The sequence below is a fragment of the Paramormyrops kingsleyae genome, chromosome 17, assembly GCF_048594095.1.
Source record: "Paramormyrops kingsleyae isolate MSU_618 chromosome 17, PKINGS_0.4, whole genome shotgun sequence".
Taxonomy (NCBI): domain Eukaryota; kingdom Metazoa; phylum Chordata; class Actinopteri; order Osteoglossiformes; family Mormyridae; genus Paramormyrops; species Paramormyrops kingsleyae.
The window spans coordinates 5,019,928-5,032,555 of record NC_132813.1 but is presented as its reverse complement, the minus strand read 5'-3'; the positions used below and the strand labels follow the sequence as shown (position 1 = coordinate 5,032,555).

The 12,628-nt window shown below is 48.0% G+C and overlaps 1 protein-coding gene across 10 annotated transcripts in view; it reads right to left on the bottom strand.

Annotated features, from left to right (window-relative positions):
* The window catches only part of LOC111849938 (kin of IRRE-like protein 3), a 147,838-nt gene extending 136,103 nt beyond the window's left edge, over positions 1 to 11,735 (bottom strand). For 9 of the 10 annotated variants that reach the window (XM_072701397.1, XM_072701401.1, XM_072701405.1 and 6 more), the window contains exon 1: positions 11,363 to 11,735. In XM_072701397.1, coding sequence (XP_072557498.1) covers positions 11,363 to 11,405 — 43 coding nt within the window. In that variant the 5' untranslated portion in view covers positions 11,406 to 11,735. The remainder of the gene's footprint in view (positions 1 to 11,362) is intronic. The other variant, XM_072701398.1, reaches the window with a different exon arrangement.
* Positions 11,736 to 12,628: the final 893 nt, after the last annotated feature.

Genomic DNA, 12,628 nt, shown 5'->3' with positions numbered 1-12,628 from the left:
ACAAAGCACCTTGTTCATCCCCAGCATTGTTGGCAACTTGCTCTACTTTCGGGGCAGGGGGGATGTGCCAAGCCGGGCTGGGGACCCCCACAGGCAAGGAGCTCGTGGGGGGGGAGGTTTCTGGCTTGGTGTAGGCACTCATCTACAAGCCACCCCCTCCCTCCCTTGAGTACTCATCCTAGTACCAGTCCCCCCCCCCAATCCCCTTGGGATTGCAGGTTGAAATCTGGTTCATGTATCCAGCAGAGACTGCCCCAGCTCCAGCTCCATCATTAATTTTGAGATGACAAATTACACGGCGACGACTGAAGATGACGACTCCCTCCCCCTTCTGCGGTGCCTCCGGGGCCAGGAGGGGGGAGTTGAGGACCGCTACGGATCTCCCTCTCCACCTAGGGATTCTGCTCAACACCATGTCGCTTGAGGAAGGCCAACAAAAATACACATAGCGCACCACTTCTCCCGAAACCTCACGCGATGAAAAACCAACAACACTTAATGCATGAGAAGCATGGTCAAATTGATGGGAAGCCCCCTCACTCGCTTGCTGACTGGTCCTATGTCTAAGCCAGGGATGGGCAATCTTATCCAGAAAGAGCCGGTGTGCAAGTGGGTTTTCGCTGCAGCTCCCTAAGTAGAGGACTAATTGGCTGATGAGTCCTCGCACCTGGGTTTGAACAGCTGACCTAAAGGTTGTCCCAAAAACCTGCATATACACTGGCCCTTTGCGGATATGATTGCCAACCCCTGGTTTAAGCTCTTTGCCCACACTAGCCCCAAACTGGATCGAAACAAAATGAAATAGGGTCCGATTCATCATCCCTTCTCATTATGTCCACAAATGTGATAGGTAGAGCTTGTGGGCGGGCTGTCTTCTTTGTGGGCGGGATGGCTTGTCATTCGGGGTTGCTAATTGGCCTGAACTTCGATTGACACACGGATTTCCCATCTCTACTCTCGAGAGAAGGGGGCTACGGGATATACGGATTCTCGAACGAATGGCAATCTCTCACAGTTTTTTTCTTTCCCTGCTGGTGCCATCACTCTATGTGCCGTCGCCTGCCTTGACCTGCGGTTTCATCATGAAAGGATTTTTCTCGCATTGTTTTGGCATCTGCAGAAACGGCAAACTGAGAGATGCTCGTTTTTGGTACTGTTTTGTTGGACTTTTCCTTCAGGTGCTCCACCTGATGTCACGTGTGCTTACGTTATATGGCACAACCTGTCCAATCCATCTCCTGGTGTAACCAGCAGGGATCGCTGCTGGTCCTTCAGACCCCTTCTGATTCTTCCTGGGTGTGTCTTTTTCGTTGTCCCCAATCCTATGATGCTAACTGTCCTCACCTGCATTGTGTCAACCCCTCATTAGGGCTTCTCAGTCCTGTGCACCCAACTCTGGTCATTGAAATCATTCCCCTTGTTGCCTGTGCTCTTTCCGATACTCATCTTCCCTTTTTGACTCTCGTCGTCCCATTTATTTCCTTGTTCCTATTTTGGCCCCAAATAAAACCCCCTTTTGTTGCCATCTGCCAAATGCCTGCCCTCAAGTCTGTCTCGCACGTCATGACATAATGCAACAAGTAAATAGATACACATATGACGGTGTAAAATATCACAGTATTCCATTTATCTCTGTGATACCGATTATTACATCGAGTTTTCCAATGTTAACAATAGAACATTTCAGTAAGAATGATAGCAACATCAGTATTCAGCAAATATTAAAATAGGGCTCTATAAACAAGACATAGATTATTTCCTGACAAAAGACTCATCATTGACTCTGTAGCACTTCTGTCCATCTGGAAGAGAGCCTCTGGACAGCAGGGGATCCAGATTGTATGAGGTAGGTGACCACCTTCTCGAATGGCATCAAATAAATAGTGTATATATCAAGAGGCTTTGTAGATGTGTCCCTGCAAAATGATTTTAATTAAGTGCGGTAAATAATTCTCACGGCCTGTGCACAAGGTCTTTTTGAGGTGGAGTGCACATTTGGCAGGTGGGGGGGGGGGGGGGTGACGGGGGGGTGAATTTGGGGTCATACCTGCCAGGTTTCACCTCCTCAAAAAGTCCTCTGCTGCATTTCCTGTCCCCCGTGTTGCTGATGTCACATGACACGCTAGCCTAATTGCCGGAATTCCATGAAATGCGAATTCATCAGAAATATGGCCACTGCCTGCAGGGTCAAGTAGCTGAAAACTACTGTTCTTGATGGGACTTTATGTGTTTGTAATGGTATGAAATGGAGCGAGTGGTGTAATTTGGCAGGGTGTGGGGTTATGACATGCTAATCGTGCGTAAACACAATTAGCAGAATCGCATAAGATGGCAACAAAGCATTTTCATGCTTGTAATCTGTGAGAAATCTCAAGAAAAGGCAATAGCTTTATCACCACAACCTTCACAATTGCTTATTTTGCAAAAAGAAAGGATACATTTAACATATAGTATCAGCCAAACAAATAGCCATTTGTATTTGTTTAACTAAGCACTGTTTAGCTAGGCTAAAATCAGGGCTTTGAGGCTGGTACCCATCATCAAATCCACAAACAAGTTTGCTTATGCATGTAGAGAAGTGCTACGGTCTGAGCAGTTTCTAGGTTCACAGGAATCATGTTTGTTCCAAAACAATGTCTGTGGAATCGACGGATGAACATGTGTCACGCCCCACAATCAAACCAATGAGTGAAAATCAAAATAACTGTCTGTATGTTCGTGCAGACTGCCTCTTCTACATTTTATGCTTAGCTGTGTGCATGTCTTGATGACATCCTCTGTGGTTCCTTTGTCAGAAGACAAGGTCCCCTTTATAAGATTTCTCTAATCCAGTTTTGGTTTGTCACAGTGTTTCTCAACCCAGCTCTCTGGGACCCCCAGAGAGGATATATATTTTTTGCTCCCCACCAGCAACAACTGTACCGGGTATTTGGTGTTTCTTCATCGTTTGGTTCAACAGTGGTGGGAGCAAAAAATGTCGACTGTCTGAGGCTCCCCAAGGACTAGAATGAGGAACACTGATTTATCAGCCCCCTCTACCCACCTCCTCATCTCTTGGGTTTTCCATCTTGTCAAATGATACAACTCACCTCCCCCCCACCCCAAAACTCCGCCCACATCCTGACACCATATCCAGTGCAATCAGGACCACAACGATGACCGAGCAGGCTGGCCGACCGAAAGCAGTTTCACCGGTAACGGGCCGGGCTTCTTCAGGCTGGAGCCTTCCACTTCAGTCTTGGTCGGTGGCCAAGTGAGAGTGGTGACTCTGATGCGGCCTTGTGATTTGCACTAATGTCCCCCCGGGATTGAGCGATGACCGCTGTCAATTCACTCGGGAAGTGGGCCAGATGGGAATGCCTGCCAGATTATTTGAAAGGGTAGCAAATCATTTAACCAGCCTATCGTCCATTAGCATTTCTCAACAGCGACACCGGCAAGGAAAAAAAACAGCGACCGCAATATAAAACAGTGCTTGTGCATCGGTTTAAAAAATAAATTAATTTAAATAATAGTGACAGGACCTCACTGCCTTCAAATCGTTTCACGGAAACATCAGGGCTGATTAATTGCAGTTTTATTTCTGTTTTTTTTTTTTTTTTTACAGATTGATGTGGAACACCCCTGACATCCCATGGCAATGAAGTGCAGGATGGCAGAGGCTGGCCAGCAAGTAAAAAGTGGGCCAATTGAGAGGCAGGAACGGGAGAAGGAATCTGTTGGATCTCGAGCAGATGCTGCGTATAAATATGGCCAAAGATGCTGAGACCAGCACCGGGGGGGGAGGGGTGGGGGGGGGGGCGCTCTTAGGTGGCCTTATTTTCACAGGGTTTCTGAACCCATCCGTTACAATGATCGACAGCTTCTCTTGGCTGGCTGTAGGCGAATCGGGACTTTGAGAGGTGCCGGGGCAGAGCCTACACAGACAAAATGGGACAGCGGCCAGGCAGTCCATTCGACCTGCGTGGGCGGAAGTGTTGCCACAGTGCCTCGGAGAGACAAATAAAGCATTATGCTTCTCCGGCAGTGCGAAGAAATACAGCAGAGAGATGAAGGATGGATCTTCATTCAGTGAAAGAAGAAACGTTTTCAGTGAGGAGTGACAGTCGGTTCCAGCTCTTTGCTGCGGGGTGGGAGATGGGGGCGGGGCTACAATGAGTTAAGAATGGGTACCTCCAGGGAAAGCATCATTAGTCGGATGCAGAGTTCATGGCAGGCTATCTGTTAATCAGAGGAGAGGTACAGTGGCATGGGGTGATGCAAACAGATTGGGAAAGATAGCAGGCTGAGTAGTGGCTTTAATATGGACCAAAAAGACAAAAACAATAAAAAGCGTGGGCTATTATGACAGCTTCTACGCCTGGTGTCAGATCGCCTGTGTCTACGTGCTGTGATAAACCTGATAATGAGGTTGTTTGATGAGGATGGCCCATTGCTAGTTCAGAGAAGACCCTTATTCCATAGCCTTCCATGTGTCATTTACATTTCACAAGCCCTCTGCTGTCACTATTAATAGGGGGGGTAATAGGGGTTAGGGACTCTGGGGCAAATCCGTGGTTCTCATTCAGAAAACCGGCGAAAAGTAAAAGTTTACCACTTTCCGGAAGCCCCAGTTCAAGCTCGGAGATCTGAGCTCTGCACATCGCTGTTCCACTTCACACCAGGTCCCCCCCCCCAGCCCCCCACCCTCCTCATTGCTGAATAAAACATCTTTCCAGTTTAGAGCGAGGTGCTGCCACTGGCAGTTACTGGGGTAGGGGAGGGACTTGGGGCCTGTTCACCGGAGCAGAATTAAGGAGTGAGGGTCAGTCAGAGCCGGATCGCACTGTCTGCTAATGGGGGATTGGCCTCGCTAAGGAAGCGCGTCCCCACTGGGTGGGAGAACTACCTGCATCTTTAGCAAAAGCAATTGCTGCCAGTGAACTTCAATTACTGATTCAGGAAGGTGTGTCCATTTAGCTGCAGGTGCTGCGCCCCCTACAGGTGAGGCTCACTAACATAATTGTCATAACATGGCGATATCCACAAAAGCATGGCATATGTATAATATCACATACTTTTGAATATGCGGGCATGTGCAGTCCTCAAAGCTTCCATTTTGGGGCTTCTAAAAGGTGATGGGAGAGGGAGAGAGGGAGGGAGGGAGGGAGAGAGGGAGGCTCATCCACATTTGAAAGTTGGCTGTCCGAGAAACTCCAAACAAACTTCCAAGCTGTTCTCAGATCAGCTACCCAATCCCTCAGTTGCTTGCAGTTTCACAGCTGGAAAGCGACACCCCCTGCCCAGATCCACTGTGAAGATCTCATCAGCGCGCTCACCAGGCGGTGACGAGTGCAAAGGCAACCACGCAAATGCAGAAAGCGCTACTGCTAATGGCTTTGACATTTAGGCGATGATGGTGTCGGCTTCCATTGGCCAGTTATGATGACCAGTTATGATGATTGGTCAGTGATGATGATGTAACTTTCAATGGCTGGTGTCGATGGCGCAGGCTTTCATTGGCCAGTGATGATGATGGCGTGGGCTATCACTGGTCATTTACCAAATGTTTCCCGGAAGAATGCAGTTTAATGAAGGCAAGGCGGGGCACACTGTCACAGATTAAGCCTCACCCTTGCACTCCATGAAACACGCCGGCCACAACCTGCACCACTGTACCGATGGTTAGCCGGTAGCCCCAGCAGTCTCTGGAAACCCACCAGTCCTTTTTTCTTTTTTTTTTAAAAAAAGATGCTAATTAATAATAATATTGACCTCTGTAACACTTCCGAGAACAAGGCTTCCATCTTGCGCTGTAAGTGATTTTAGCATCATTAGTGTCTCTCATTAAACAAGCTGTTTCCCCTGAACAACATTGCAAAGTAACCAAACAAATTAAAAAAAAAACACAAGCACAAAAAAGACAAAGAGCAATCTACCTCCTACATCAGCCATACTTTCCATTTTATGCCATCTGCGAAACAGCAGCTCCGAATAAAAGCCCCCATTTCTTCTGTGCAGTGTGAGGGCAGCTCACTAACTATCAGCAGTAACGCAGCCCCCAGCTTGACATTTTATGCTGGTAATCAAGACGGCAGCCCAGGTGTGGAAGTGTAACCAGGGTGTAACTGCATGCAGTCAAATGTCATTCAGCTTGAAATTAAATAACTTATTTCATTATGGTTCCCATCTGTGGAAGTCTGTGCTTTTTCCCAAGTCTACCCCTCTCTCCCCTCCCACACACATCAAGATGTATTAATAAACTTTGTAGTTTAGGAACAACTATGGATGAGCTCATAATTCTCTAGGACTAGGACCCAAAATAAAAGGCTTAAAAGGTAAATCCATGAGGGGTACAGCCTTTGTCCTTAACCCAGATTTCCTCTGGAAGGTATAAATATTACACAAAAACTAACGTCGTTTATAAATTATGGAGGAGAATGTATAAAAAGTATAGGATAAAGTGCCTTAGGATTTGTGGTATTTGCAGGTTGAGTATCATGTTACAGATGAACGAGAACGGTGGCCATTTTGAAGAATGACTGACAGTGATTACGAGGTCAGAACACAGTGATACAGTGACATCTGTCTAAACTGCATATCCCCGAGTCCCACTGAAGCCCAGTGAAGAGTCTCAGACTCATAATTCAGATTCTCCACGGGGAGCATGTATGGGTAGGTGGCGGGGGGGGGGGGGGGGGCGCGTTATCATCACTGTTGTCTCGTGTGCATTAGGCAGCAATTTAGAGGCCATTAATCCTCACCATAATCTGTCAGGCAGAAGCAGCCTGATGCGGTTCCAGCCTTACAACTCAAGCTGGGGGGGGGGGGGCTGAATCCAGCTGTCGCTTGGTTTTGTTTATGGAGACTCGTGCCCAACCCGTACCCCCCCACCTCCCTCCAAGATTCCATTTGTATCCCCTACCATGAATACATAGAGAAAGAGAAGCAGGTGGAGGGTAGGTAGCCCTGGGGGGGGGGGGGCTGCTCAGGTGATCATCCAGCAATCATAGCAACAGCTGGCCGAATTACTTAATATCGCACGCCTGGCCGCCATGTAATCCGGGATAATTCTTCTTGTTGAGAGTGCTCCACTCTGGATGAAACCCACCCCCCAGGAAAGAAATCCACTGAGGGAAGCTGTTAAGAGGTAGACCGTAAATGAGAGGTTGGGAGCTGGGGATGAGTTGGGGGGGGGGGGGGGGTCTTTCTAGGGTACTTAACAGCAGTAGTATCGGGGTTCAAGGCTAAGGAGGGTTAGCAGTGCCTTGTGTTTTTGTAGAACTTCTTCTAGAACGACTTCTGTGTGTCAAGCTTAAAGTGCTGGAACAAAGCACCTGCACTGGCTTGTTTAGCACCTAAAAGTAAGCCTCACGCATACCCAGATCGCGACATGTCGGGACCTCTGTCGGCATTTGTCATTCTTGTCGTTAGATGATGTTAATTGACTCAGCAAACACGTGTCGGTGTACCAAACAATGCGGTAAAGAAGAATAGATCATATCACAGATTGGGAAGCGGAGTAAAGTAACCATTCCAGAAATATCCGAGAAGATAAGCTACAGTGCAATAGAAGGAAGGATATCTGCGGGGGGCTAATGAATTTATGCATTTTAGTATTAGTACAAACAGGCAATCGGTACCATTTTCTGTCTCTCACCAAGTAGCCTGAAGACTCGAAACCATCTGTTTTACAGATCCATCCGTCTAAGCCAGGGGTGGTCCGTCTTATCCGCAAAGGGCCGGTGTGGATGCGGGTTTTTGGGGTAACCTTTAGGTCAGCTGACCACACTCAGGTGTGACGACCCCTCAGCCAATCAGTCCTCTAATTAGTAATCCGATTAGGAAGTTGCAGCCAAAACCCGCCCACACAGCAACCCTTTGTGGCTAAGATTGCCCGCCCCTGCTTTAGGAGGTAATTCAGGGAAGAAGAACCATCTGACCAGACAAGACCACAGAAACACATTCAAATCAACAAGTCTTTTTATCAGTATGCATCACGGGAGTAAAGAAAAGCGAAAGCAAAGCAATGCTATAGGATTATTGTCGCTTTAATTCATTAATGATAAAATCAGGCGGTGCATATGTAAATCGTTACAGTTCCATCTGTGTAACTGACAAATACACAGTCCTTTGTCTGATGCCAAGGGTGTAACAAAAACAGCATATGTTTTAATGGGATGTTTCTTTTTTCCTGTGATTTAAATATTTCAGCATAGTTTTACTCTGTGCACAAATCCATATGACTAACCATAGCATTCTGCTGATATTTTGATACCGTGAACGCACAAATATGTATGGTTAGGGCCCCAGTAGCTAGAATAATGAGTCTTTAGCAATAATCTGGTGGCAAATGACAGAAAAAGTTAAATTAACGCTTAGGCAGTAAAACAACCCACTTTGTGGTGTTTCAGCTCGGTGACTTAGCACTTCGGGGACTCGAGCTGACTGTGAGCGAGGGAGCAAGAGGGAGAGGTGGAGGTTAGAAGCAGAGAGGGAGAGAGAGAGCGAGAGAGAGAGGGAGAAGCAGCCGCTGATGTGCTATACTGCCCCTCGTGAGTTATGTGCGCAACATGCATGGCAAAGAGCCGACCCCGTGCCAAGGAAAAATGACTTGTTAATTTTCCACCACATTCCACTCATTACAGCTATGATCCCCATAATGCGTTGGAACTTTTCGCAGTCCAAAGGTAATACGCGTCAATCGAAAATGCCCATACTTGAATCTTAGACACATTGTGTTAGGTGTCTGAGTGCTGCTCTGTTATTCTAAGGCATTTCAGTCGGTCAGCAGCCACAAAGAGAAGCCTCTTACCTGGCCTGCAAAACGCTGTTACGGCTCACTGCACAGTGAGGTCAAGCAACCCAACCCCTGTGACCTATGCCTCAGCCAATCGGACGCCGGGGTTTGCCCCGAGCCCTGGACTGTCGTTGCCCTACATGCTACACATGGCCAGTCCGGGGCTTCTGACGAGACTCAGAAGAGCCTCTCCAAGAGGTGACGTGTGCTGAGCTGCCTTTGTCCGAAGGGTTCGAAAGCAGCGCACTCTCCGCCGTGCCTCCTATTTGTTTTCTCGTCGCCATTTCCTGCCGCCTGTGCCGAAACCAGCGATGACATAAACATAGAGATAATTTGTAAAACAAGAATTAGCTATGGGGGAACGCACCCCAGGGACCGGTAAAACCTAGCAGGAGCTGCTGTTAGCGCGTGCTGCCTGCCACTGCTTATATTATCTTATATTATGGTACTAACTGAATAAATTAAATTTTAAAGCAAGCTGGATTTTGCCCTCGATATGGTTGGACATCTACTGTATTTAAGTGGCTCTGCCTGAAGTGACAGCAGCAACGGAGCGGGGAGCGTGTTTATTCACACTAGGATGACAGTTACATACCCCCGGATGCAAACCTTTCGAGGCACGCTGTGGCGGTGTGTACGCGCGAGAGCTTCCGCCGCACGCGACCGCAGAGCGGCGAGGCGCGCAGAAACATGTCATTAGCGCGAGCGTTTATTCGTAAACACGTAGCGCCTAATGAAAAGGGGGGACTCCTTTATCCTAATGTGCTGGAACACTGCTAGTGTCAGGCATCAAAATGACACCAGCAAAGCAATGTGAACAGGTTCGACAAAGTGACACAGAAAACAGGAACTGCCTCACTTTCCTAACAGACTAATAGCCACGTATCTATATGCATATATCCAATCTTATAATACAATTTTATTCCCTTATGGTATATTTATTTTGTGCGAACAATCTCTCTGAGAATTTTTATATTTCATTTTCTGTCTAGTATTGTAAGAAATCCCTTTTTCAAATATTACGATTAGGTTTTCCTTTATTAATAATATCCTTTGCCGGATTCTTATGTACCTACGACATTGTGCCATGAACCTTTAGGGGCAATATAAAACTGACCATCTAAATGATGCAACCATATGGGGAAAGGGAGCAGATTAGGTTCATGGTCCTCAACCCTTGACATGAAGCAATAAATTCTCTAGGAAGAATGTCTTTCGGGAGCAATTGGGAATAAATTCATATGACCAATTTAAGTGAACAAAAGAACCAGTCCACAACACACACGCACACACAGCTATAAACACAGATAATAAAGCAGAGAACATTTGAAGACTTGACCTGCTGCTCCTGGAATTGCTGCTGAGAGCAGTATTAAAAGCTTTATTACCACAGAGGTGCTCTGCGCGTGTTCGTGTCTGTTTGCTTTTGGGTGCACTCAGATTAGCGGGCTGCCAACTCAGACCGAGGGATTAAATGAGGAATATGCAGACCATTATGGATGCAATCGGATTGTGGGGCTTCCTTGATCACGACATTCTGTACAGAAATGTGGTGGGGGGTAGGGTGCGACATGTGCCACAGAAGAAAAGACAAGAGCCTGTAAAGACACGCACTCGGATGGGGGGGGTGGTGAGGGGTGAAACATTTTCAATTTCACAGCACTCAAAAGTGGCAGGCCATGTGGCAGAAATGTAAAAGACTCGATTTTCACCCTTCGTTCCAGATGTAACGGCAGGGATTAAGATTCACAGAGAGACACACGTGCACGCACGCGGGCACAAACACGCAGACTCTGCCAAAACAACACGGCAAATGGCGAAAAACCGCCGTCGGGAAAAACGCAGACACATTTGCGGGTCGAGAGAAAAGCCCCGGACCTCATCTTGCTTTGCCGCACCGTAGACGGACGGCCTCGAGGATAAACTTCTGTTACTTTTCAGACCGTGCTTCTGCAGTTTGATCATTTTCTAAAGACAACCACCTGGTGGACAAAAAGGGGAAAGTCCCCTCTCCTCTTTCTGTCTGAAGGGAATATACCTGAAACATTTGTGAAAAGAAACGGCAAGTAATTCGTCAGGACTGATCCTACCTGCTACAGTGTTTTTTTTTTTTCCATGACACATACTTAAGTGGCCATTGCTCGCAGAATCACCATCCGCTAAGTCGCTTAAGAAGACTCGCTACTTGCCAAACAAAGTGTCTGTATCACTGGGCACAGATTCCAGCCGCCTGGCAGACATGTGGATGCACGGCGAAAATAACGCTTATAACAGCAAACGTGGGAATTAACACTACTCATCAAAATCCATTTTCACAAATTCACCACAGCTCTGTTTACATCCATATATCCCCCCCCCCCCCCCCAAAGGCAAGTGATATCTGACACTCCGCATACAGTTTGCGCCTCATCAGAGGTCCCCCATCTCCGAGCCGAACTCGGCATGCATGCGTCTGTAGCAGACGGCAAACAATCGACAAAACTTGCTGTTAAGATTCTTACCCTCTGTCTGGTATGCGCACATGACACAGATACACAAAAGAGTGCCTCTTGGATACCCCCCCCCCCCCCCCCGTTCACTTACCATGTCCCACAAAGCAGAAGAACAAAAAGAGCCAAGGGGCCATGGCCCAGGAGGAGGTGACAGAGGAAGTCTTCTCCTTGCAGGGGGGTGGGATTGCCTCTCGAAGTCTGCCTGTTTTTAAATGACAGTTCTGGATTAGCTGATGCCTCCTGGGTAATGCAGCCACTGCTGGTTCCCTCTCCTCGCTCCTGTCTTACTTTTTCCTTCTCCCGCAGTCTAAAGCACTTTTTTGTCCCTCTCAGTTACCGGGCCGATCTCTCCTCTTGACTCCTCCTGTTGATGCAAGCTCTCTCCGTCTTCCTCTCTGTCTGTGTCTGTGCCTCACCACTGCTCCATTCTCAATATCGGAGCATTGGCCGTCCCCTCGCGCTCTCCCCTCCTTCTCTCTCCTCCTCCTCTCTCTCTCTCTTACTCGCTCACTGGTTTCCTCCACCAGAGGGGGGGGGGGGGGGGGGGTTCGGCAGCCTTCGCTCTCCGGCTCCTCCCTAATCCCGCTGCCGCCCCCGGTCTGCTGCTACCAGCCTTTCCGAGCTTCAGACGCCGTGCTTGAGCTCAGAGACGAGAGGCGGGAGATCGCGCTCGGGGAAGGGTGAGCCGCGATGACGAGGATGCCTGAGCGCCGTTTTGATCGGACGGGGGGCACAGCGGGCTCTACAGACAGGCGCTGCAGACCTTGAGGGCAAAAGCCAGACCGTTCTTTCCTGGCTCGATGCCCGGCATTCTCCTCCACAACGTTTAAAACCCTACACTACCTACGATCAATACTACATACGCAGTGGTGGGATAGAGCAGTGTTTCAGAGCATTATGGTACAGCACTGGAGCATTACTGCTGACTCGGACTCTGTCCGACTTCATAACTAATGTGGGCTACATCAGTCTCTGAGGAAGATGACAGTCAGATTCAGAGTCATATTCAGCTTTCAGGTACGTTTACTCCGTGATTCGCTTTTACGGGATAATTGAGGAGATATGGGACTGTAAGGTCCAGCTCTTGTGCTCTCACACAGGGTGACCTCACGCAGTCAGCACACTGCAGCAGATTATTTATGGATTCTTGGGTTCTGTGTGTAACATGTGTGACTCGGTTCAAGGCCCATTCATGTTCCTCCCACAATCCAAAGACATGCTATTCAAGCCAACCATTAACTCTGAAAGCTCTTTGCAGCTGCGTGCGTGTGTTTTGCCTCAAAAAACATTGGCAGCCTAGCCAGACTATGGCTTTATTCATGCCCTGTGCTCTGAAGGATGGAGAGGATTGGATGGA